Source organism: Eublepharis macularius, chromosome 11, assembly GCF_028583425.1.
Source record: "Eublepharis macularius isolate TG4126 chromosome 11, MPM_Emac_v1.0, whole genome shotgun sequence".
NCBI classification, from domain to species: Eukaryota; Metazoa; Chordata; class Lepidosauria; order Squamata; family Eublepharidae; genus Eublepharis; species Eublepharis macularius.
Window position 1 is genome coordinate 9,162,155 of NC_072800.1, and position 23,390 is coordinate 9,185,544.

At 43.0% G+C, this 23,390-nt stretch overlaps 1 protein-coding gene across 1 annotated transcript in view; it reads right to left on the bottom strand.

Moving 5' to 3' along the window:
* LOC129337387 (poly(rC)-binding protein 3-like) overlaps positions 1 to 23,390 on the bottom strand; it is a 175,278-nt gene that overhangs the window by 43,218 nt on the left and 108,670 nt on the right. The window contains exon 2 of the mRNA XM_054990991.1: positions 9,893 to 10,032. Coding sequence (XP_054846966.1) covers positions 9,893 to 9,970 — 78 coding nt within the window. The 5' untranslated portion in view covers positions 9,971 to 10,032. The remainder of the gene's footprint in view (positions 1 to 9,892; positions 10,033 to 23,390) is intronic.

Here is a 23,390-nt window from a genome sequence, read left to right on the forward strand (position 1 = left end):
GGTATTAAATTAAAAATTAGTTTCCAAACAGTCACAAGTGGCAGGAGGAAGCCAGAAAGCAAGCCACAAAGCAACCAATAAAACAGGGAAGAAGAGATGGGGAAGCATGCCCCAAGTAAAAACAATACAGTGCTTCAGAAAGAATTAGAGAATACACACACAGAACAGAACCTGTATTCAAGAAGACAGCTAAGAAAGTAAGAAAGGAATAATTTAGTATTAACTACTCCACTCTTCTTGGGCACAAGAAAACTTGCAAACGATCTCTCTCCTCCCGATTTGCTTCCCTACAAACAGGCAATCTTCAGTAATGTGAAACCAGATCTTATCTGATTCAGAGTCCCACCCCATATGCTTCAGGGCTGGACTACCTCACACAAATGTGTAATCTTAGTGGCTACTGTCTGCAATCAATCAAGAAAACCCAGAGGCTTTCTCTCCCTGCTCCCCCAAAAGAAAATAGCTTTGTATGCCCTTATTAGGAAAATGCAGCAGAGAACAGAAACAGAACCTGTGTTCCGCAATAGTGCAAGTTCAAAACTAAAGAAAATCAGGGGTTTCTTTCATTATAGACTGTTTAAGTAAGGAATGTTTCATTTTTATATTAATTGCTATAATTACAAAACACCCCATTTTCTTAATTATTGTAATTAATAAGAAAAGAAATGCACAAGTTTAGTTGTAATCATATTACCGAGAATGGTGAAATATGGAAGCTAGGATATGTCAGCATTTGAATGGGGGTAATGGAAAGTCTGGTTATGCTCAATCTGAACATCCCAGCTGTAAGGAAGCAAAACCTGAAACTAGTAAGTGTGGAATCAGCACCATGGACAGTGAGCAGGTTGCACAGTTGATCACCCACAAGTGAGAAATACTTCACGGTAACAATAACTTAGAGCTGGATGCTAAAGCAGGTTGTGTTACTTCCGTAGTCCGATACACAATTAATATAATGCAACTACATATCAACTCAATGAGCAATCATCGGACTTGCTCTTAACTAACAACAAAAAAGAGTCCTCCTGACCTGGATGGCCCAGGCTAACCTAAATCCTGTCAAATCTCAGAAGCTAAGCAGGGTCCAGCCCTGGTTAGCTCTTGGATGAGAGACCACTGAGAAAATCCAGGCTTGCTATGAGGAGGCAGGCAATGGCAAATCACCTCTTTTTGTCTCTTGCCTTGAAAACCCTACAGGGCTGCAGTAAGTCACCTGCGACTTGACAGCACTTTACACATGCAAAACAAAAAATGTTCTTCAGGTTTTAAAAAATTTCCAGCATGAAGACTTGTCTTAAAAAATGTGGGAGCTAAAAGTCTGCAGGGTAAGCAGCACTATAGACACAGAAATATTTCTATACACATACAAATTAGATGATAGAATTTATGCAGCAAATGAAAAAGCATCCTAGAGGGGCAATTTTCTCCAAGCTTGCTGTGAGACCCTTAGAACTACTAAAAGGAGGGATGCCATGGAGTACCAAACCAGGAGGATAAGAACACAAAACTCCTGTGGTAAGAATTACGGAAATTGCAAATAAGCAATTTCAATGTATGATGTAAACACTACTTACAATTCAATCCAGTACAAGATATACAATGCAATAAATCTTACATAAAGTGCAAGATGCATATACAATTCTTACAAAGTGCAACCATACACTCGATGTTGTATCTGGGAACCCATTGTGGATGTTGATTGTGGAGAAAGGAATACACTGGAAGGCCAGACGTGGCAAATTGTCTGAATTTGAACCTTCTTGATAAAGCCCTGCGAAACAGGAGAATTGCTAGCGCCTGTTGAGTGGTTCTCAGCAGCTTTTGGACCCTGTCTACACCAATGTTGGTGGCCCTCCTCTACAGCGTTGCCTCATCAATTCTTATTGAGAAGAACAGAGGATTACAAACCATCCTGCAGAGGCTCTGAGGACTGTGCCACACCCCAGTCGGGTAGTGGAAGGACACTCCCTACTCTCTTCTCTTAAGTGTACCTCATATATATTTTGGAATTGCAATATTGTGGAAGGAACTTTTCATTGTATGGTTGCACTTTGTAAGAATTGTATATGCATCTTGTATTTGCACTTTATGTAAGATTTATTGCATTGTTTATCTTGTACTGGACTGAATTGTAAGTAGCGTTTACGTTATACATTGAAATTGCTTATTTGCACGGTGCACTTTAAATACCTTAATTCTTACCGCAGGAGTTTTGTGTTCTTATCCTCATGAGACCCTCAGAAGCAACTGCAGGATGAACACCAATAAGCTTGGGAGAACCTTGAACATTATGTGCCCAACATCTCTTAAAGCTGCTCCACTACCAATAGATAAGCATGAACCTACGATCCACCTGAAACTTGTATTTCTTGTATTGCTTTAATCTTTTAGAAGTTGCCTTGAAGATAATTGGATAACAAGATGTATAAATCTTTACAATAAATGAATAAAAAGAGGAAAATGCTCTTTACTTAATATAACAGTTATAAATGTTTCTCAAAACATACAACTAAGGCAAACAAAATGATCAATCTTTAAGGAACAATTGCCTGGGTGGGAAAGTTCCTGCCACCCTGGTTAACAGCTTGATTATTGCAATGCACTCTGTGTGGGGCTGCCCTTAAAGGCTGTCTGGAAGTTGCAACTGATACAGAATGATGTCGCCAGAGTGTTGACTGGAGTGAGCTGTAGGGAGTGAGCTGTAGTTGACTGGAGTGAGCTGTATCTCTCCTTTCTGCTTCTATCTACACTTTCTCCTGATATGGTTCTGAGCTCAATTCAAGGTCCTGGTATAGAGCTTTAAAGCCCTGTATGGCTTGGGGCCAACATATCTTAAGGCCTGCCTTCTCCCAAACAGACCTACCCATCCACTCTGGTCATCTTCAGAGGCCTTGCTTTGGGGTGCCCCCACCATCTGAGGTTAGAAGGGTGGCCCACCTAAAAAAAGGCTCTCTCAGTCAGTCATGGCAACAAAACATAGGAACCCCCAGGGAGTTTCATCTGTTTCCCTCTGTCATTATTTTATTCCAGCAGGTTAAGATTTTTTGTTTCATTTGGCATACCTCCAGTAAATTCTTATTGGCTCTGCTCTCTGGTTTGTTTGTATGTGTTTGTTTATATGTCTATATGTTTTTATTGAATTTATATACATTATAAATATTTAATGTTTTAAATGTTTTAATATCTGTTTGACACTATGGGGACCCTATCTGGGTGGAAAGGCAGCATATAAATGTTTTAAATAAGAAATACGCAAATGTTTATGTTTTGCTGACTAAGTTACTCTTTCCAAACAATTGCAAATGAAATGTATAGAAATGTAACAATCAGAATCCACCAGAGCAGATGAAATATAGAGCCTGTCTGAATGTGTAGACTATCCAAAGATGACATCGATTCAGAGAAGGCGCATCAAAAGGGGACCTTTGCACCCACAGGTATACTGAACCCAGAGGCACGTAGAGAGCCATGCAAGGTTCCAGTTCGATGTGAGGTAGAAATTTTTCAGTTTCTAAAGGTTCATTGTTTAAAAAAATTAGCAGCAATGAGTTGGTGTCATTGCCAATATAATATTAGGGAAGACTAGCAATTCCAAAAATTTCAGATGATGATCACCCCTAGGAATTGCGCAAGAGTGTTCATGTACGTTTACTGAATTGTAAACTGGGAATGGGGTGAATAAAATCATATACATATAATAATCCAATTTAGTAATTAAGTTACAAATTCACCTGATTGACTGTGCAGGACAAATCAAAACCAAAGATCAAATCTCTGTTTATGTATTTCTTCTGATATGGTGGAAGGGATATCATCAACCTGATATGGAGTTCACAAACAATGCAAGTGATGTGGTGCCCGTGTCCTCCATGGACAATTGCAAATTTTTCTTGAAACAGATGAATTGACAACTATGTCCACGGCACGCCTTGCACAGTGTTTTCAGTGTGCTATAATTTGCATGTCAACATCTTTCAGTGCCTTCCTTTAAAAAAAAAATTAAACTAGGAATTTAAACACATTTGATTTTTTTCCTATTCAGATATTTCAGTTCAAGTAATTAGTGCCCTTGGGCCATGAAATTAGCATGGGGTACTTTTTAAATTTTCAAGGAATTGAATAATGTGAAAAATGTGGATGCCCTAAACACAGCGTGATCTCATTTAGCATGTTTATTTTAAATTCTAATTATTAAACAGGAAATATACATGCTAAATTAGATTACCTTCTATTTAGGTCATTCAAATTTTCCAGTTTTTTTTACCGTTATGACCAAGGGTTTGGGAGACTTTCAGTTCCAGAATGTTCTCAGGAAGGGGGTCTTTATCAAATAGCTCAATGGTGCCAATAACAACAGGAAGCCCTGAGCGCCATCTATTGGCAATATCTTGTTCCCAAGGCCAAAACTGCAGCAGAATCAAACTTCCGGATCCCTTTTTAAAAACCTGATAGGGTGTTTTAAAGCATTTTGGAGAGATTATCCATTTGTCCTTATTGAGCTGAGCATGTAATAAAAATTTGGGCAAGATAAAAATTCCGTCCTTTTCTACGACAACACAGTACAAAATATGCACCTCTTCAAATGCCCAGTGATGGATTCCTTTTAAGCAAGGAGCTGATAAAGGTCTGCTTTACTTAATGATAAAAGCCAGACCCAGTGGCAGGGATTTTCACTTCTAATTCACATGATGGATTAGGCAACAAATGGTCCTTGGTGCCAAATGAGCAGCATGGAGGGAGTGGGCGTTCTCACTATGCAGGACTCCATTTCCAAAGCAATTGCTTTAGCTAGGATGTCATAACAACACTCAGCTGCAGAAGTCAAACACAGGCACACAGCAGAGCACTCACAATGCAAGGAACAAGGAGACTGCACCTGGCAGTGCAAGTGATTGATGCCAGATATTCAGTCAAGCTGTATGGGGGAGCGCACAGGATACCTAATTGAGTAATAGATACATAAACCAGTAGCAAAGCTACATGGAATGCTTTACTGGTATTACAGAAAACAGCAAGGGAATTGTAGCACAACAGCTAAGAATGGCCCCCTCCAGCCCGGCTCCCTAGAAATAACAAGGAAAAGTCTACTGCGAGGTAGAGTTCAAGATTGTTGGGATATCATCAGCTAGTGGAGAAATCTTTCCCATTTTTGCACATTTGAAGATTCCAGGCTCCCACAAGCATGCTGGACCACCCCACAGATTTCTAAGATTCTCACCACTTGATGGCCATATTATTAATCCTGTACCTTTCAAATTCACGTTGAATCTATAACATAATTGACACTGTGGTGGGCCCATTTAAGACAAGACCTAACTTCTGAAATTCTTGGGCAAATTAAACCCGGTATGATTCAGACATACACATACTGCTAAGACTGCGCAGTGGAGCAGAATGAGGGGAGTGTGCCTGGGCATTTACATGTAGCTCATAGCAGAGAAGGTGTTTACATCTCAAGGTTCAGTCTCTGATGCCTCTAATTAATTAATCTAAACAAGTTGTCTTTAGTTCTCTGGAACAAAGACTAACAGTGAAATTCTAAGCAGAGTTACTCTTGGCCTAATTTGACATCTGGCATTTCAATGTCTTAGACTGAAGTAACTCTGTTTAGGATTGCACTGTAAGACTCTGAGCTAAAAGTCAGGGAGTCGCATAGAGAAGTCCCCATCTGAGGACCATTAAGAATTATTAGCTGATGGAGATAGTGTCAGATGTGTTGCTCCGCAATAAAAGAACAAAATGTGAGTCCAGTAGTACCTTAAAGCCCAACAATATTTCCAGTTTATAATCTTTTGAGAGTCAGGCCCCTTCTATACCCTGGAAAGTATATTGGTTTTCCCTGTGCTACTGGACTGAAATCTAGCTGATCTAGGACTCTGAATACACGGCATATTTTTATTAATGTTGTTAGTGTGTGTGTGTTATGTGCCATCAAGTCATTTCCAACCTATGGTGACCCTATGAACGAAAGACCGTCTTTCCAAAGCCATTGACGCTATTGCCCCCTGCCGTCCTCTCCGAGCCCGCAAACGGGTAGCTCCTTGGTTTACTGAGGAGCTTCGCCAGATGAAGTGGTCTCTGAGACGACTAGAGCGAGTGTGGAGGCGGGGGCGCGACGAAAAGGCAAGAACATCTTATAGGACGTTTATGAAAGCCTATGAGGTGGCAGTGAAAGCAGCAAAGAGGGATTTCTTTGCTGCTTCCATTGCGTCCGCTAGCTCACGCCCGGCTCAATTATTTCGAACAGTTTGGTCCTTGGTCTCCCTCTCTCAGGGAGACCACCAAATTCTTAATTCGACTATTGGCTGCGAGGCTTTTGCGAGCTATTTTGTGGGCAAAATCTTGTCCCTTCGCCGTGGCCTGCCACCCACTGTTGATACAGTAAGGGAACTGGAGACCCCTTGGCTGTCTTCTGGGTCCGTATTAGACCATTTCAGGCTGCTCTCTCAGGACGATGTTGACAGGATCCTGCAGGGGATGAGGCCAACCACCTGTCCTCTGGACCCCTGCCCATCCTGGCTGGTGAAGGCCAGCTCAGAGGGGCTACGGGACCATTTGGAGGCCATTGTTAACATCTCCCTGAGCTCTGGGGTTTTTCCAGGAGTGTTAAAGGAGGTGGTAGTGTGGCCCCTCCTGAAAAAAACATCTTTGGACCCCACCAACCCGTCCAGTTACCGCCCAGTGTCGAACCTCCCGTTCCTGGGCAAGGTGATTGAGCGGGCGGTGGCGGTACAACTGCAGGAATTCCTGAATGATGCTCTAGTCCTGGACCCATTCCAGTCTGGCTTCCGTCCTGGCCATGGGACGGAGACAGCCTTGGTTGCCCTCACAGACGACCTTCGCAGGCATCTGGATCGAGGCGGGTCAGCGCTGCTTGTGTTACTTGATCTCACAGCAGCGTTTGACATGGTTGACTATGATTTGTTGGCCAGCCGCCTTGCCGACGTGGGGATTAGGGGGACAGCCTTACAGTGGCTGATCTCCTTTCTCCACGGTCGGGGACAGAGGGTGGCGCTCAGGGGAGATCTATCACCCCGTCACCCTTTGGTGTGTGGGATTCCCCAAGGGGCGATACTCTCCCCGATGTTATTTAACATCTATATGCGCCCCCTCACCCAGCTGGTGCGGAGGTTTGGGCTGGGTTGTCATCAATACGCGGATGACACCCAACTTTTTCTGTTGATGCACGGCCGGCCAGACACGGCCCCAGACAATCTGGCCAGAGCTTTGGAGGCTGTGATGGCATGGTTGAAACAGAGCAGGCTGAAATTGAACCCAGTGAAGACGGAGGTCCTGCAGCTGGGACGGGGGCTGCCAGATGTTGGGATCCAGCTCCCTGCCCTGGATGGGACACCACTGGCAAAGTTGCCAGTGGTAAAGAGTCTGGGTGTGCTCCTGGATGCCTCCCTATCAATGGAGGCCCAGGTCACGGCGGTTGCCAAGTCTGCATTTTTCCATCTTCGTCAGATCAGGCAACTTGCCCCCTACCTGACGCCCCAGGACCTGGCTACAGTGATCCATGCAACGGTCACCTCCAGGCTAGATTACTGTAACTCACTCTACGCTGGGCCTTGGGCCTGATCCTGAAACTACAACTGGTCCAGAATGCGGCGGCACGGGTCCTGTCTGGTATACCTTACCAGTCACACATCACACCTGTCCTGCGCCAGCTGCACTGGCTTCCGGTTGAATTCCAAATCAGGTTCAAAGTGTTGGTTCTTACCTTTAAAGCCCAGAGCGGGTTGGGACCAGCATATCTTCGGGACCCGCCTCTCCCTGTACGTTCCCCGGAGATCGCTTCGATCAGCGAATATTTACTTGTGGTCCCCGGCCCTAAGGAAGCCCGCTTCACTTCAACCAGAGCCAGGGCCTTTTCAGTCCTGGCCCCAGCCTGGTGGAACGCTCTGTCAATGGAAACCCAGGGACATATTATCGTTCCGCCGGGCCTGTAAGACAGAGCTATTCCACCAGGCATTCGGTGATTGAAGGGGGCGGTGCCATATCGGCCTCCTACCTTTGGGGTGGGGGAGGGTTCTCCCCACCACTGCACTTTGTTAATTTGTTTTATTGTTGTATATTGATTTTAGTTCTTGTTTTTATCGATTTTAACTGTTCACCACCCAGAGCCCCTGGGGATGGGAAGTATATAAATTGAAATATAAATAAATAAATAAATAAATAAATAAATAAAATGTTCTATCTTTAACAGACCTACTCAGATCCTGCAAACTGGAGGACATGGCTTCTTTTATTGAGTCAAGCCACCTCGTTTTAGGTCTTCCTCTTTTCCTGCTGCCTTCCACTTTTCCTAGCATTATTGACTTTTCCAGAGAATCTTGTCTTCTCATGATTTGACCCAAGTACAATAGCTTTAGTCTTGTCATTTTAGCTTCTAAGGAGAATTCTGGCTTGATTTGATCTAGTGCCCACTTATTTGTCTTTTTGGCTGTCCATGGTATCTGCAAAACTCTCCTCCAGCACCACATTTCAAATGAATCAATATTTTTCCTTTCAGCTTTCTTTACCGTCCAATTTTCACATCCATACATGGCAATGGGGAATACCATAGTTTGGATTATCTTGATCTTGGTTCCCAGAGAGACATCTTTATCTTTAAGGATCTTATCTAGCTCCCTCACAGCTGTTCTTCCAAGTCTCAGTCTTCTTCTGATTTCTTCATTGCAGTCTCCCTGTTGGTTGATGATTGAGCCAAAGAATAGAAAATCTTGAACAACTTCAATTTTCCTCATTGTCAACTTTAAAATTGTGTAGTTCCTCGGTAGTCATTACTTTTGTCTTCTTGAGGTTCAGTTGTAATCCTGCTTTGGCGCTTTCTCCGTTAACCTCCATCAGTAGTCATTTCAAGTCTTCACTATTTTCTGCCAGTAACGTGGTATCATCTGCATATCTCAAACTGTTAATGTTCCTTCCATCAGTTTTTACTCCAATTTCTTCTAGATCTAATCCAGCTTTCCTTATGATATCCTCTGCATAGAGGTTGAACAGGTAGGGAGATAATATGCATCGTTGTCTGACAACTTTGCCAATTGGAAACCATCCTGTCTCCCCATGTTCGGTCCTGACAGTAGCCTCTTGTCCAGAGTACAGGTTGCACACCAAAACAATTGGATGTTGTGGCACCCCCATTTCTTTTAACAGTCTCCATAGCTTTTCATGATCCACACAGACAAAAGCTTTACTGTAATCTATAAAACACAGGCTGATTTTCTTCTGAAATTCCCTAGTATGTTCCATTAGCCATTGTAAATTTGCAATGTGATCTCTGGTGCCTCTTCCTTTTCTGAATCCAGCTTGAACATCTGGCATTTCTCGTTCCATATACGGTAAGAGTCTTTGCTGTATAATTTTGAGCATCACTTTGCTTGCATGGGAGATTAACGCGATTGTCTGCGATTGTTGTTAGTATTACTGTGTTTATACTAGCCAAGTATATACTGCAACACATTAATAAATGGGGGGGGAGCAGCAATGGCATAAGAAAAGCTGTATTTTTCTTTAGTGTAACTATTCTTAATTTATTAACTAAGGGCCCATAACTCAGGATAACGTTTTTCCAAAACATTATCATGAATCAAAGGTATTTTTTATTTTAATTTAATTTTTGCTGTACAGGTGAACAGCAATCTCAAGGGGTCATTATGAGATCAACTTGGTATGGAGAAGCTGAATCCAGCATTAGAAGCTAGCAAGAATTCAGTTAAAGACAGGAAAACAGAGGCAAGCAATCTCACTGCTGCACTACACATTGGTTACCCCTGGTTCGACAAAGCATTAAAAAGGGCTAAAATTTTGGCTAACCCTCTAAGGATAAGACTGTGACCTGGTAAAGTATAACATAAAGATCACTGTTCTCCTTGGCAAGCCAGTTTACCTTTCCATGCATGAGAAGTCGTATGGTGAGTGTAACATTAAGGCCCCCTTCTGTCACTTTAGGATCCTTCGTGTTCATTCTTGACCAATATCTGCAATAGTTGAATAGTTTTTCAGAGTGATATCTCCCCTTCACTTAACCTGGAAAGACAAAATGTTTACCATTCAGATATCTATCTATAAAGATATATCAATCCATGCAAATAAGTTTATTTCTCTCTTTGGATACAACTATACATCACAAAAGACCCAGGAGCTGCCTCCTAAAACAGTATCCTTATAAGGAGTGTACACCAAAAGAGAAAAAAATCCAGGAAATCTGGATCCAAGTTTTAGGGATCTCAAAAAAAAAAAAAAGCCAGCATTCTTGAAATCCAGGAAAGATCTGATGACCTGTTTAAGACAGATCAAAGAATAGCAGACTTCTCCCATTATTTCCTATGAGGAAAACTATCTGAGTGGAATCTGGGGGGCTAGGAGGGCATTTTTCAAGTAAATGTCATCAAATGTACAGATATCCAACTCCTGACTGTCCTCTAAAGACCAACCAAGTTTCAGGAAGGTTGAACCCTGGGATCCAATTCTATGGGACCTTGAAGAAGGTGCTGCTAGCCACTCTCCATTTCAGAGCAGGTTCTCAGGCAGAAACACGTGGGGCAAGACTGCCAGTGGCCAAAGGCCAACTCCCAAATACAACCTCAACCCAGAGAAAGTCCAACAGAAACAGAAGTCTCCTCCCCAACCCAACTGCCCCCTGGACAAGCTGCCCAACCACTCTCCATTATTTCCTATAGGGGAAATATTTCCAAGCAGGCTCTCAGACAGAAACACACAGAGGCAAGAGGAAGCCCAATAGAACCAAACTGAAGCAAGGGAATGGATGGAATCCCCCCAGTACCAAAGTGAATCATGAAGACCAACATCAAACCAGAGAATCACATCAAAACAGAGAATTCCACCCAAAGCAAACTGAAGCAAGGGACACTGCTGTGACTTAGAGCCAAAAGTGCCATTCTGCTACTATAATAGCAATTCTGTTGAAGGAACATCAGTTCCACTGGCTGAGGAGGAGAAGACAATTTCTACCACTTCCATGGCTGTTCCTGAGGGTCCCTTGACTACTGGGAGCAGAATGGGGGGGGGGATCTGTGGGCTGAGCAGGACAGGGCAAGTCCTGCTCCATTGGCTTCACTCCCTCCCAATGTTCCTTTTTGCTGCTAAGGAAGCAAAATCATTCTGTTCTTTTTGCTGTGGCTGAGCACAGGAATTTATTTTCTCTCCATGTAGCTCCTTTGGTAATCTTAACCAGAAGTCACTGCCAGCAAGAGGAGCAGACATCTGCCTCAAAGACATTGGGGTAAGTCAGTAGCGGTTTCCCCACAGTAAATTCTTGGTGCTGTCTGCCTTTATTTTTGTCCAGGAAGCTCAGACATTGCTTGGCCTAGTCCCTCAAAGGGCAAAACCCTAAGTGGCAGGATGTTCTTAATTTCTGATGACAAATTGCAGACTTTGTCTTACATACCAAGTAATAAATATCATGGAATGCTAAAGAAAGTTGAGAGTTCTTGCCTGCATGAGCAAAACCTGCTCCCTACAGCCCTAAACAATAGAAACAAACAAGTGTCCATCAACAGGCCTAAGAATATAGACATTTATCATTGGGAATGAAGATGAGGGAAAACAGTATTAATGCTTTTCAGCAGCATTTATTTTCAACACTGATAAGTATGAAATGCGCCCGCCAGCTTGAGTCAACAACCAATGTGACACCACAATGCCAGCCCAGTTATTCCTCACTTTAAAGACCACTGAACCACATACTCCTGTCTGCTATTCTGTTCAAGTTTCTGAAAAATGTTCAAAGAACTTCATTTCTGTCTGTCCAGAAATCCTCATGGGTGGTGGAATGGCACGGCACAGGCTGCTCTCAGACGCTATGCCACGTGGGCACTTGGACAGGAGACCGCCCCAGAAGACAGGGGCTACTCTGCAGAGGAAAGTAAAGGCAAAGCCACCTCTGCTCATCTCTTGCCTTGAAAACCCCTTGCTAGGATTGCCAGAAATTGGTTGCCACTTGATGGCGTGCATGCGCGCATGCATGCACACACACACACACACACACACAGTGTAATAACCCGCACAACAGCATTGTAACTTGTATAATAATTTTATCTTCTTAGGTAGCTGGGGGGCTGAGGCTGAGAACAAGCAGCTCCTGAGGACAAAGCAACAGATTTTGAAGTTTTCTTCTTCTGAAAATATCCTCAATCCTATCGTGGTTTCCCTTGTGGGCATTCAGCGGGAGAAGTGATAGGTATGAGAGGTTACATAAAGCCTGCCCTCGCCTGCTGAGTGTCCTCTGCAAATGTCTCCACGCTGTCTTTAACCTCATACTCCAACTTCTGGAAATAAACCCAACCGGAGGAAATGCCTGCCTGTCCCATCATCTGTACTGTATGCTGTGCCAATTCTGAGGACTGTGGATGTCTTTATCCCCCTTTCTCTCTTGCCTGTTATATTTCTTTCTCTTCCCACTCTCCCGGCTGGTACTCCCCTCATCTTATTTGCTCAGAACTGAACCCTGCTTCTCCTTTTTGTCTTCTATCCCATTACAGGAATTATTTCCTCCTGACACACACAACACAACATGGCATACTGGAATACAAAGATCATGCCTATGCACCATTTGGCTATTACCTCAAACATGGTGAGGCGGAGGGAGGTGTGATTTTATTTTTATCTTTGGATTTCTATTCTGCCCTCCCCACGAAGGGCTCAGGGCGGATCCCACAGTCCCACTTGGAATCAAGGGACCAGCTTCCAAGTTCGAGGGATGAGAGTATTATGGGGATATTTAACTAGGAATCAAGAGGGGGAAAGGTCCTCTTGTTTTAGTAGGTGCCTTCTATTAAAGGTTGTCACTGAGAAACAGGTATCAGGCCTTCCTAGGGGATTCTCTCAGACTTTCCACTTCATCCAACACAGTGGTATGAGTTAAAAAGGTCTTTATTCAGATTAAACTCCCTAGAAGTGCACTGATACATAGCGATTGCCCAGAATGCTGAAGCACAGTTCTCCCCGAGAGGTTATACTCCAGTTCCCCTCCCCCAGTCCAAACAAGTCAGTTGAAGTCAGTGAAAGTCCTGCAAAAGATGCCCAGCTGAAGTTCCCACGCCTGGTTCCCACACACTACCAGCTGCACTGATAAGGTCTCTTTGCAAAGCCTAGTTTAGCAAAGCATAGGCATAGGCTACACTACAGGAAGAAAGCCCCCCCCCAGTAGACATGCATCCACAGTTATTATGGCAGTTATTATGGCAGGTGAGCTGGCTTGCCTGCCTGACAACAGGGCCCCGTAATTTCCACTGTGGGACATGGTAAGAATTTCCCTCCTTTCTAGATCTCAAACTTTCCCTAGCTTTCCTCTAGTTTTGTCAGAAACACCTTATTATCATGAGTTTTTAAAAGTATTTGTGTCAGTAAATACAATAAGTAGGAAAGGGCCAAGGGAGGTCGTGCCATTGCGGCATGACACAATACTTGTTTTCTTTTATTTGTCGTTTGTTGATTCTGTGTATTGAAATCTGAAAAGCCCCGTTTCAAAGCCACCATTGCACATGTAATAAGAAGACCCAGCGGCCTTTGACAGGGTTCTCTCTAGGGAACAAAAGCTTCTTTTGGCAAGACTACAGAGTCTGCTTGTTGTGGGTGACACACGTCTTTCCAGTCAAGCATGATTAATAACTCACAAAAACCTGCTCATGACCCAGGGTGAGGGCTCTTTCAACTATAATGTCAGCATTATGAGCTTGGAATACTTTGTAATTTTAAAATGGGCTCCTGCAATAGAACAATAATTTAATTACTTTTCTTCTGCAGCCTATACCACTTTGTTTCATCGCTTTGCTCCATGAGCCTAACAGCTAAAGGAGCACGGTTAGTGCCCTCCAGGATTATTTTTGCTGCGTCCTTTCAGCATCTGCTTCTGAACATGACTTTATTTGCAGGGGCACAAAGAATAATCAGAGATTTGTTTAATCCAGATATATCAGGAAAGAGTCAAGAAGGCTGGAGGGGAGTGAGACAATGAGTTAAAATAGAGAAAGGAAAAAGTGAACAAGAAAAATATCCAAAGCATTTCAGAGGCTGTCTAATGGGACTCTAGTCATCCTGAAAATATCTTCCAACAGATATGCAAGGCTCAGATATATGAATAATTTAGGAAGTTTCCTTTAATATCCAAGCACAGATTGCAATATATATGGAATATATTGTCAGAGAACATTTGTGAAAAATAAAAACCCAAGACATTATTGGTTTAATTCTATTTAGGGCTGCAAGTATTATTCAGCTGCTTAATTGATAATTGGGGTCAATTTTAATCAATGAATTATGTGTTAAAAGAAAACAGGTTTTAAATTTCAGGCTGTTATGGTGAGTATAATAGGTAAAGAAAGAAATATAAAAGAAGGCCTTTCCTTATTGCAATATGTATAGTGTCAGCACTCGCCATCGCTGCTGCTGGGCGGGGTGTCAGCCAGGCCTGCCCTGACATCAGAGGGGTGCCAGGGATGCTGCAGGACCCTGCTCTGTGGAAGGAGGGATGGTATACCTCACCCAGACTCCCTCTCAGTCCACTCACTAGCCTGCTCAACCTGGTCTGCTCACCCTCTGCAGTCTCCACCATTCCATCCTCCAAGAACTCTCCTCCAAGCCTCTGCTCTCACACTGCTCTACTCCACACCATCACTCCTTCTCAAACCCACCACCTCAGGGCTCTTCCCAGCCAACCTTATAGGGCTTCCTTTCACTGCCCCACCCTCCTTGCAGGCCCTGCCTGCCAGGCCACACCCCTCTTTGGCCTCCCAGCATTGGCCTGGGCTGTCTCAAGCTGCTGCAGCTGGGGTAGCTGGCTGGGCTGCCTGGGTCAGCAACAGCTGTGTCTCATTGGCTGGCTGCCAGGCCTCTCTGGCTGAGCTGATTGCTGAAGGCAGGCCCAGCTGTGGTCCCTTGGCTGGCTGCCCAGCTCTTCCCACAGAGTGCCTCCAGCAGCTCCACCTGGAGGGGCTTGGCTCTTAGCATCTCCTGAGCTAGGTTACTGTCCTCTAGCAGGGGCATGGTTCTGGGCTGTTGTGGCTGCTTCTCCTCCTTGGCTAGTAAGGGCTCTGTTTGGGCCGCTGCTGGGTCCCTATTTCCCCTGCCTTTGCCCTCTCCCTCTGCTCTGCTTAGCCCCCTATCCTCCCCCTGGAGGGTGGGACTAGCTGGTCTCTCCCTGCCACTTCCAGCCCTCTGAGGCTTTGGCCTTCTGCCCCTTCCCCCTGGTGTAGGTAGGTTCTGGCCCTGGTTGCTGGCTGGGGTGGCAGGGCAGCTGGCTCCCGGCTGCCTCCCCTTGCTTCCTCCCGGCAAGGCCAGGGGCTGAGGCTCAGACCCCGGACATATAGCTCTTTTAAAATTAAATTATAAATATTCTTACACATTCTTTAACATCTCAAAAAGGTATACTGAACCCAGTTAATAAATACATTCATTACATTTAATTAATCAGTTGGGCAGATTAATAATTGCTTTATTCCGCTGACAGCTTTAATTTTTATTCCTTTCAAGGTTATTTGCCACACTATCCATTGAAACCCAGTCAGCTTGAAAACAAAGACCTATCAATATTACCAAAATCCTGAACTGTTATAACTAAATTTAAAGATCCTGCCTAAATGATACTGAGGGAAAATTTAGTGAACTCTGTCCATGGAAAGAAGCACAGCTTTTCTGTTGTGCAGACAAATTTTCCAGAGAAACCTTAGCATAGATCCACATGGAATCAGAGTAAGCTCCTGTGATTGGACTGAGGGAGGGAGACAAATGTACAGATTAAAACTTTTCTGCAAATCCCTCTACAATGTAAATTAAATGCACTTTCATTTGTATTTTCAGAGTTTATTATTGCTTACATTAATCTGCTCATTAACATACAGATTTATTCAATTCAAATGATGAAATAGACAAAATATATTGGCCTGGATCCAAAGAATGGCATGAGTAGTTCTGTGCCCAAGGAAGCTTTGAATGTGTTCCTGTAACAGTAGCCATCGCATAATAAATCTCTCCTGAAACTGAAGGGAGTTGATGATATCGCATTCTGCACCTTCCAGATTAAAGGGGGGGGGAATGCAAGGTGTGAAATTTAAAAATGGTTCCTTGACTAGTAAAAAAAAAAGGGGGGGATCAATTAAGTAACAACTAATTTACTGTTTTATGGTGCTGATAATCCAGCATTTGAGGTAGCTGTTTCATTGTGTCTCAAGACTGAGCAGGCTCTGTACCAATAAGGATTATAGGGGAAGGTGTTGGAAATGCCAATGTATGGATGCAACGTTCTATCATACGTAGCGGACATGTAAGAAGGCAAGAAGATATTGGGTAAAAAATTCAGAAAGAGATGTAACAGATATTAAAGTTTCACTGTCAGTCCTTGGCAGGTAGAATCCCCAAGTTCTCCACAGCAAACATGCAGGTGTATTGGTTGAAGTAACTTTATTAGAGATCCATCAAGTTCAAGGTGCTTAGACAAGTGAATTGGCAGAAGTGACGTAAATGGGGTTGGTGAAGTTAGTTCAAGTCAAGTTAGCCTTTATTGGCATATAGCAGCAATTCAAGTTATCCACTTACAAAAAAGAACAAAGTTAAAAGAATGCTGTATTACAAATACAAAAATACATCTAGAGCTTAACTCCGTGATATCCTTTGACGCAACTTCAAGGCAAAATGGAGAAACTCAGCCTCCTTCTCGGTTACATCATGAAAGGAATCGTTCAACAGTCTATAGACTTTGAGCGAGTCAGAACAATCCATCATACTAGTTAAGACAGCTTTTAAGTATGTTTGACGTATACCAGCGTACAAATGACAGTGCAAAAGGACATGAGTAACTGACTCGACACATTTTTGTTCACATAAACAGCATCTAGCTGAATAGTCTATCCTGTTAAATCTGCCATGTAGAATGGCCGAAGGCATAGCATTGCACCTGGCTAAAGAAAAAGCTCTACAAAGTTGGGGCACCTGCAGGGAGGATAAATATGGAGCCATCCTCCCTACAGTGAGGGGGACTTCAAAGCTCAGGGGTGGTGAAGTTAGTTATAGGGAACATTCCCGCCATCAGGACAAGGACCGTTAAAGTTTTGGGCGCGAAAGAGCCGGGGGTGGGGGGTGAAAGAGAGAAGCTAGGTTTAGGCTAGACAGAACAAAGAATGAAATCATCTCAGTTCCCAAGGAGGATACATTTCAAGCAGGCTGCAGCCAGTCTTCAAGGACACTTCTGGAGACAGCGGGGAAAGAGGAAGTAAACACTTGCGAGATAACCTACTGCCTTAACATTAATAAGAAACTCCTCATGCCCTCAGAGGACCAATACATAATACTGAATACATACATGGCAGATATACAGACAGGCATATCTTGTGCTGAGTCTTAAAAACATACTTTTAAATTTATGGTGATGGCAGCAAGGGTAGTATTTGGAACAAAATAGAAGGCAGATTCTTGTCCAGCTGTGTTTGAGTGGATGAAAAAACTGTGTGAATATGTGTCTATGACTAAATTAACTTCCTATACGCATAACAGACCAATCTTAGAATTTCAGGAAAAATAGAATCCAGATCCAGAGGAGTTAGTCGTGTTAGGCTGTAGTAGCAAAACAGGAAAGAGTCCAGTAGCACCTTTAAGACTAACCAACTTTACTGTAGCATAAGCTTTCGAGAACCACAGTTGCATCTGACGAAGAGAACTGTGATTCTCGAAAGCCTGTGCTACAGTAAAGTTGGTTAGTCTTAAAGGTGCTACGGGACTCTTTTCTCTTTTTGACTACGTAGCTGGTAATTAAGAAAAATTAAGAATAGTTTTTTATGGAAGCAGGCTAAGTAGAAAATTAATATTTTAAAATGTTGAATATAAAATATTGAGTATAATGTTGAATATAAAATGCTGAATATAAAGTAAGTAAGGAGATGGAGAGGAGCAACATTTTGTAGCTTAAATGTGCTATTATGTATTCTGTTAATGTTTTTTCCTTTTATGTATTGTTGTCTTTTGCTTTTCTAATATATATATATATATTTAAAAAGATTGAGCAAGCTCTGGCAGATCCACCAAATCATGGGTCTGCATTATCTACTGCTCACTAAAATGCCCATTCCAGTCATATCCCAGCCAAGGTCTAAAAACCAGTTTGTACAAGGTTAAAGGAGAATCAGGCTCAAACACAGATGAACTAACATTGGGATGGGTTTCACTGATATCATTTGATATAAAAGAAGGAATTGGGTAATAAATTAGGTTTGTATAAGTAAAAACTATTAATTAAACTGGTAATTTGGAAAATAATGCTACGATAAAAGTAATTGGTAATGCATGGTATCCTTGAGGGACCAGACATGGGAAAATTTCTAACTTAATGGAATATTGGATAGTTTATTTATTAAAACAACAGACAGAAATCTTGTCATACTGGTCCAGATACATAACCCAGGGTATTCATATAAAGCTGCTTGTGACAATTAGTTCAAAGAAGATAGTTGAGCAAGGATCTGAGTTGGCCACTGGATGTACTTTAATGTCTCAAAACTTCCTTTTAAGCAGTTTGCTTGAAAAATGAGACAGAAATGAAGATTTTTCAAAAAAAACTTTTACCAAGTATGAAAGATCTCATTTTGTTTGTTTGTTTGTTTGTACATACTCCGCCTTTACCCCCACCTTTACCCCCACCTCCTCCACTTTATCCCACAACAACCCTGTGATGCAGAGTAGGCAGAGCGTGTGTGGCTGGCCCAAGGTCACCCAGCCAGCCTCCATGGCAGAGTGGAAATTTGAACCTGGGTCTCTTAGATCCTAGCCTGACACTCTAACTACTACCCAATACTGTCAAAGAAGTGTTTAATAAATGTTCGTATTAACTACATATGGAAATGTAAAAATATGAATGATGTAATCATGAAACTAAACACTTACTTAACTTTGGCTGTTTTCATACGTCTCGGCATAGCACTAAACTCATGAAATGAGGGTGTCTGCACAGCGCAATTTCTAACGTCATTGCGCCACGATTCTGTTTTCATGGCGTGATGACATCAGAAATTGCGCCCTTGTTCCGTGAATTTAGCACTATGCCAAGACATGTGAAAATGGCCTTTATGTACTAAAGCTACAGATGTTAAAATTCTGTTCTTCACAGTTCTAATTAAATATTGAAAGGGTTTTACCTGCATATTTACCAACTAATCTGATGACTGCTCAGCCTATTTCAGATATTAACAGCCTTAAAAAATTAAATTATCAATGGGATTACAATTTTTATTTATTTTCTTTGCCAAAATGAAATGCTAAACGTTTTTATTTACAGAATCACAGAATCACAGAGTTGGAAGGGGCCATACAGACCTTCTAGTCCAGCCCCCTGCCCAGTGCAGGATCAGCCTAAAGCATCCCTGACAAATACTCATCCAGCCTCTTCTTTAAAACTGCCAGTGAGGGGGAGCTCACCACCTCCCTAGGCAGCTGATTCCACTTTTCAACTACGCTGACCATGAAAAGTTTTTCCCACTATCCTGCCTGGTACCTTTCTGCATGTAAGTTAAGCCCATTGCTTCGGGTCCTACCCTCTGCTGCCAACTGGAACAGCTCCTTGCCCTCCTCCAAATGACAGCCTTTCAAATATTTAAAGAGAGCAATCATGTCCCCCCCTCCTCAACCTCCTCTTCTCCAAACTAAACATTCCCAAGGCCCTCAGCCTTTCCTCGTAGGGCTCAGTCTCCAGACCCCTGATCATCCTTGTCGCTCTCTTCTGCCCCCTCTCCATTTTGTCCACATCCTTTTTGAAGTGAGGCCTCCAGAACTGCACACAGTACTACTCCAGGTGCGGCCTGACCAAGGCAGTATAGAGAGGGACTATGACCTCCTGCGATTGCGATGCAATGGCCCTTTTGATACAACCCAAGACTGAGTTTGCCTTTTTTGCCACCGCATCACACTGACTGCTCATATTTAGTTTACAGTCCACTCTTACTCCAAGATCTCTTTCACATACACTACTACCCAGAAGTGTATCTCCCAACCTGTATTTGTGCTTCACATTTTTGTGGCCCAGATGTAATACTGTGCACTTATCTATGTTGAATTGCATCCTGTTCACAACTGCCCACTTCTCCAGAGTATTTAGGTCTTGTTGAATTTTAACTGTATCTTCTTGGGTGTTTGCCACTCCTCCCAATTTGGTATCATCTGCAAATTGAATGATACCAAACTGGGAGGAGTAGCAAAGGATATTTATTTTTTGAAAAATACAATTCTTGATAGGACAGGCTAACACATCCACACTTTTGGACTGTTTGTGTATGTAAATCCCTACGTTGCTGAGTGTATTTCAAGATATTCTTGGAACCTTAAATAATTCACATATATTCAGGGCAACAAGTAGCTGGGATGGCAATGTAACATAAGGTCAGGAATGGGATAACAATCAGATTGCTTTAGACTGTGAGCTCTTTAGTGAAAAGGCCTTTCTCTACCCTTTAAGGTGTACTGACAGCCAGTTTGGTGTAGTGGATACAATGTGGGACTAAAATCTTGGAGACACAGGTTCAAATCCCTATTCTGCTATGGAAGCTTGCTAGGCAACCTTGGGCCAATCATACTCTCCCAGCCTAAACTACCTCACAGATTTGTGAGGATAAGGTGGAGGAGAAGAGAACAACGTATTTGGGAGAAGCAAAATCGAAAAGAGTCCAGTAGCATCTTTAAGACTAACCAACTTTACTGTAGCATAAGCTTTCGAGAACCACAGTTGCATCTGACGAAGAGAGCTGTGGTTCTCGAAAGCTTATGCTACAGTAAAGTTGGTTAGTCTTAAAGGTGCTACTGGACTCTTTTCAATTTTGCTACTACAGACTAACATAGCTAACTCCTCTGGATTTGGGAGAAGGGCAGAGTATAAGTAAAATTATTTTAAAAATAAGTAAGAGGAAAAGAGAGCAAGGAATAAACCCAGAGTTTCAACCAGGCTTCCAGTATGTACAATATATAATTCTGCCTGTACCTGAACCTCTCTGATGCTGACACAGAGAACAGAATTTCCAGCCTTCTATATGCTTTGGCTTTAGTGGGTTTAGGACTTTTTGACAGAAGCAAAAATAAGAGCCTTTACACGATTAAAAAAAGTTCAATTAAATTGCATGAATTTTAATTTCTGAATTAAGAGATTAGCAGAGCAATTCTAAATGGAGTTTTATCCTTTCAAGCCCACTGACTTCAACTGAACATCTGGGCAAACACTTAAATATGGGTGGAAAATAATTCTACATTGCCCCCCCCCACGTTTTGCTGCTGTTGATGTCAGTATTCCTTTTATTGGCCATACTTTAGAAAAATTTTTACTCCAAGAAAGGATGAATTTATTGTTTATGGTTTAAGTAGTATCACATTTATATCACTAATCCTAATTAACTACAGAAGAGCTGAAATCTTACAAAGCAACCAAGAGGCAAATAAATTGCTCAGGAAAGATTATGAGTTCACCATCCAAATCTAGATAAAAAGGTGAATTAAAATTTATAAGGGTTATTCTATTGAAATCTAGATTACCAGGTCTCCTTAACCATGAGATGGAATGCAGCCAGGCAATTAACCAAATGAACCGATCAAGATGTTGCTCATCCCACTGACCCGAAGTATTGCAATCTTTCCCCAAGACTTGCTACGTTGCTTAAGCAGCTGCAAAAGTATGTGCCAAGACAACAAAGATTCCTGATGCCTCAGCAGTGGTCTCTGAGGCTGTACTAAACTGCTACACAACTGTGACCGCAAGGGACTCCCAGGACCACTTCAAACATCATCATTCCAGCTAGGTAATTACTGCTGTGCATCTGGTTTCATTCCACTCTGGTAACATGCACGGATAGGAACCACAAAGGTGGGGAAACTGCAATTTTATTAACATGCCTTGCAAAAATATTTCAATAAAATCAGTTTGTAAAATAGTGACTTGAGCTCTCTCAGTGTGAGGTTGGAAATCTTGAGCTCACGTTCAGTTCAGAGGCAAGTATTCTACAGTCTTTAATTCACAATGGAATTTGAAATATTACGGAACTGAACTGGCGAAAATCACGATCCATCATGGCAAAAAAATAATAATCACATTTTGATAAAGTGCAACTGGAAAATGGTCAAACCGACCAGAAGTATTGTAGAATAGTTTCGTTTCTGTATGTTAATGGAAAGAACACTAAAACAGGAACTGTTGTCCATTTGTATTCTCTCTCTCCAAAGAAGTGTGAGGCAGAATTCTTGGAGGCAACAGTGAAGTGTGTATTCTACCCAAGAGTTATTCTGTGTAGGCCATGTGGCAACTGTCAGGTCCGGGCCCCTCGCCCCCCTCTCACCTGAGGTGTAACTGCCTCAGATGAAGTGCCCTGCCTTGGCATCTGATGGAGAGGGGTGGGAGTTGAGCACCGCCCTTTTTTAATCTTCTCCACCTTCTCTCTCCTAGCTTTACTCCCTTCCACGTTGGGAGCCGGAGAGGGCACCTCCTCCTCAGCCTCCTTCCTCAGGTCTTCTAAAAGCCTTAACCATGCCTGTGGCACGCCCAGTGGCCTCCCTCTAACCAGAAGCCCCAGGGAAGCACAGGCAAGTCTGTGAGGCACCTAGGGTGGCTTTGGAGGGTGGGGTCACTGGACAGCTGATTGTCAGAAGGCTGGCTGTCAAAGGGACAGCTAAAGGGACAGCCATGGTTGATCAGCTGGCTGACAGGTAGAAATCTGAGGGCTGTGACCATGCTGTACTGGAGCTGCTGGATGCTGGGCTTGGAAGTAAGGATGCCAAAAGGAGGAGGTTCTGGGGTCATCATCACCGCAGCCATCTGCAGCGCTCCTGCTTCCCCTCATTTCAGTGGAGAATTTCTTGATGGCTACGATCCATTATTATAATAGTTGAGGAGAACTGGCCATCTGTGACACGACATATTTTTCTTTTATCCCAATAACCTTGAACAATTGTCCCTAATTTGGTACCTGTAGGTGCCATGGTGCCCATCAGTGAGTTTCCTGGTGGCCACTCCCTTCCTACCCAAAGCAAAAAAATAGTCCTGGCTTTCCTCCATCTCATTAGAGCAGGAGGTACTTCAGAAGAGCTCAGGCAGCATCCCTTTGGCACAGAACGCCTATTCAGAAAGAGCTGCCTCCATCATAAGAGGATGCTTGGCCTGGAACCTTCCACGTCTGGCTCCTCCCCTCACAGCAGCCACGTTTTTGTTCTGCCCACGACCTCTTTTCAGAAGTTCCCACAGGCTCAGCAAGGTTGGCCTAGGAGAATATGTGGACAGGCCTGATAAACATTCCCGCTTTTTAAATACGACACAATTCGGATGAGGGTGGCACTGGCAGCGTTTTTGAGCGAGAAAGTCCACACTCACCAGGACTCCCAGGAGTGGGCTTCATCAACACTGGAGGACAGAG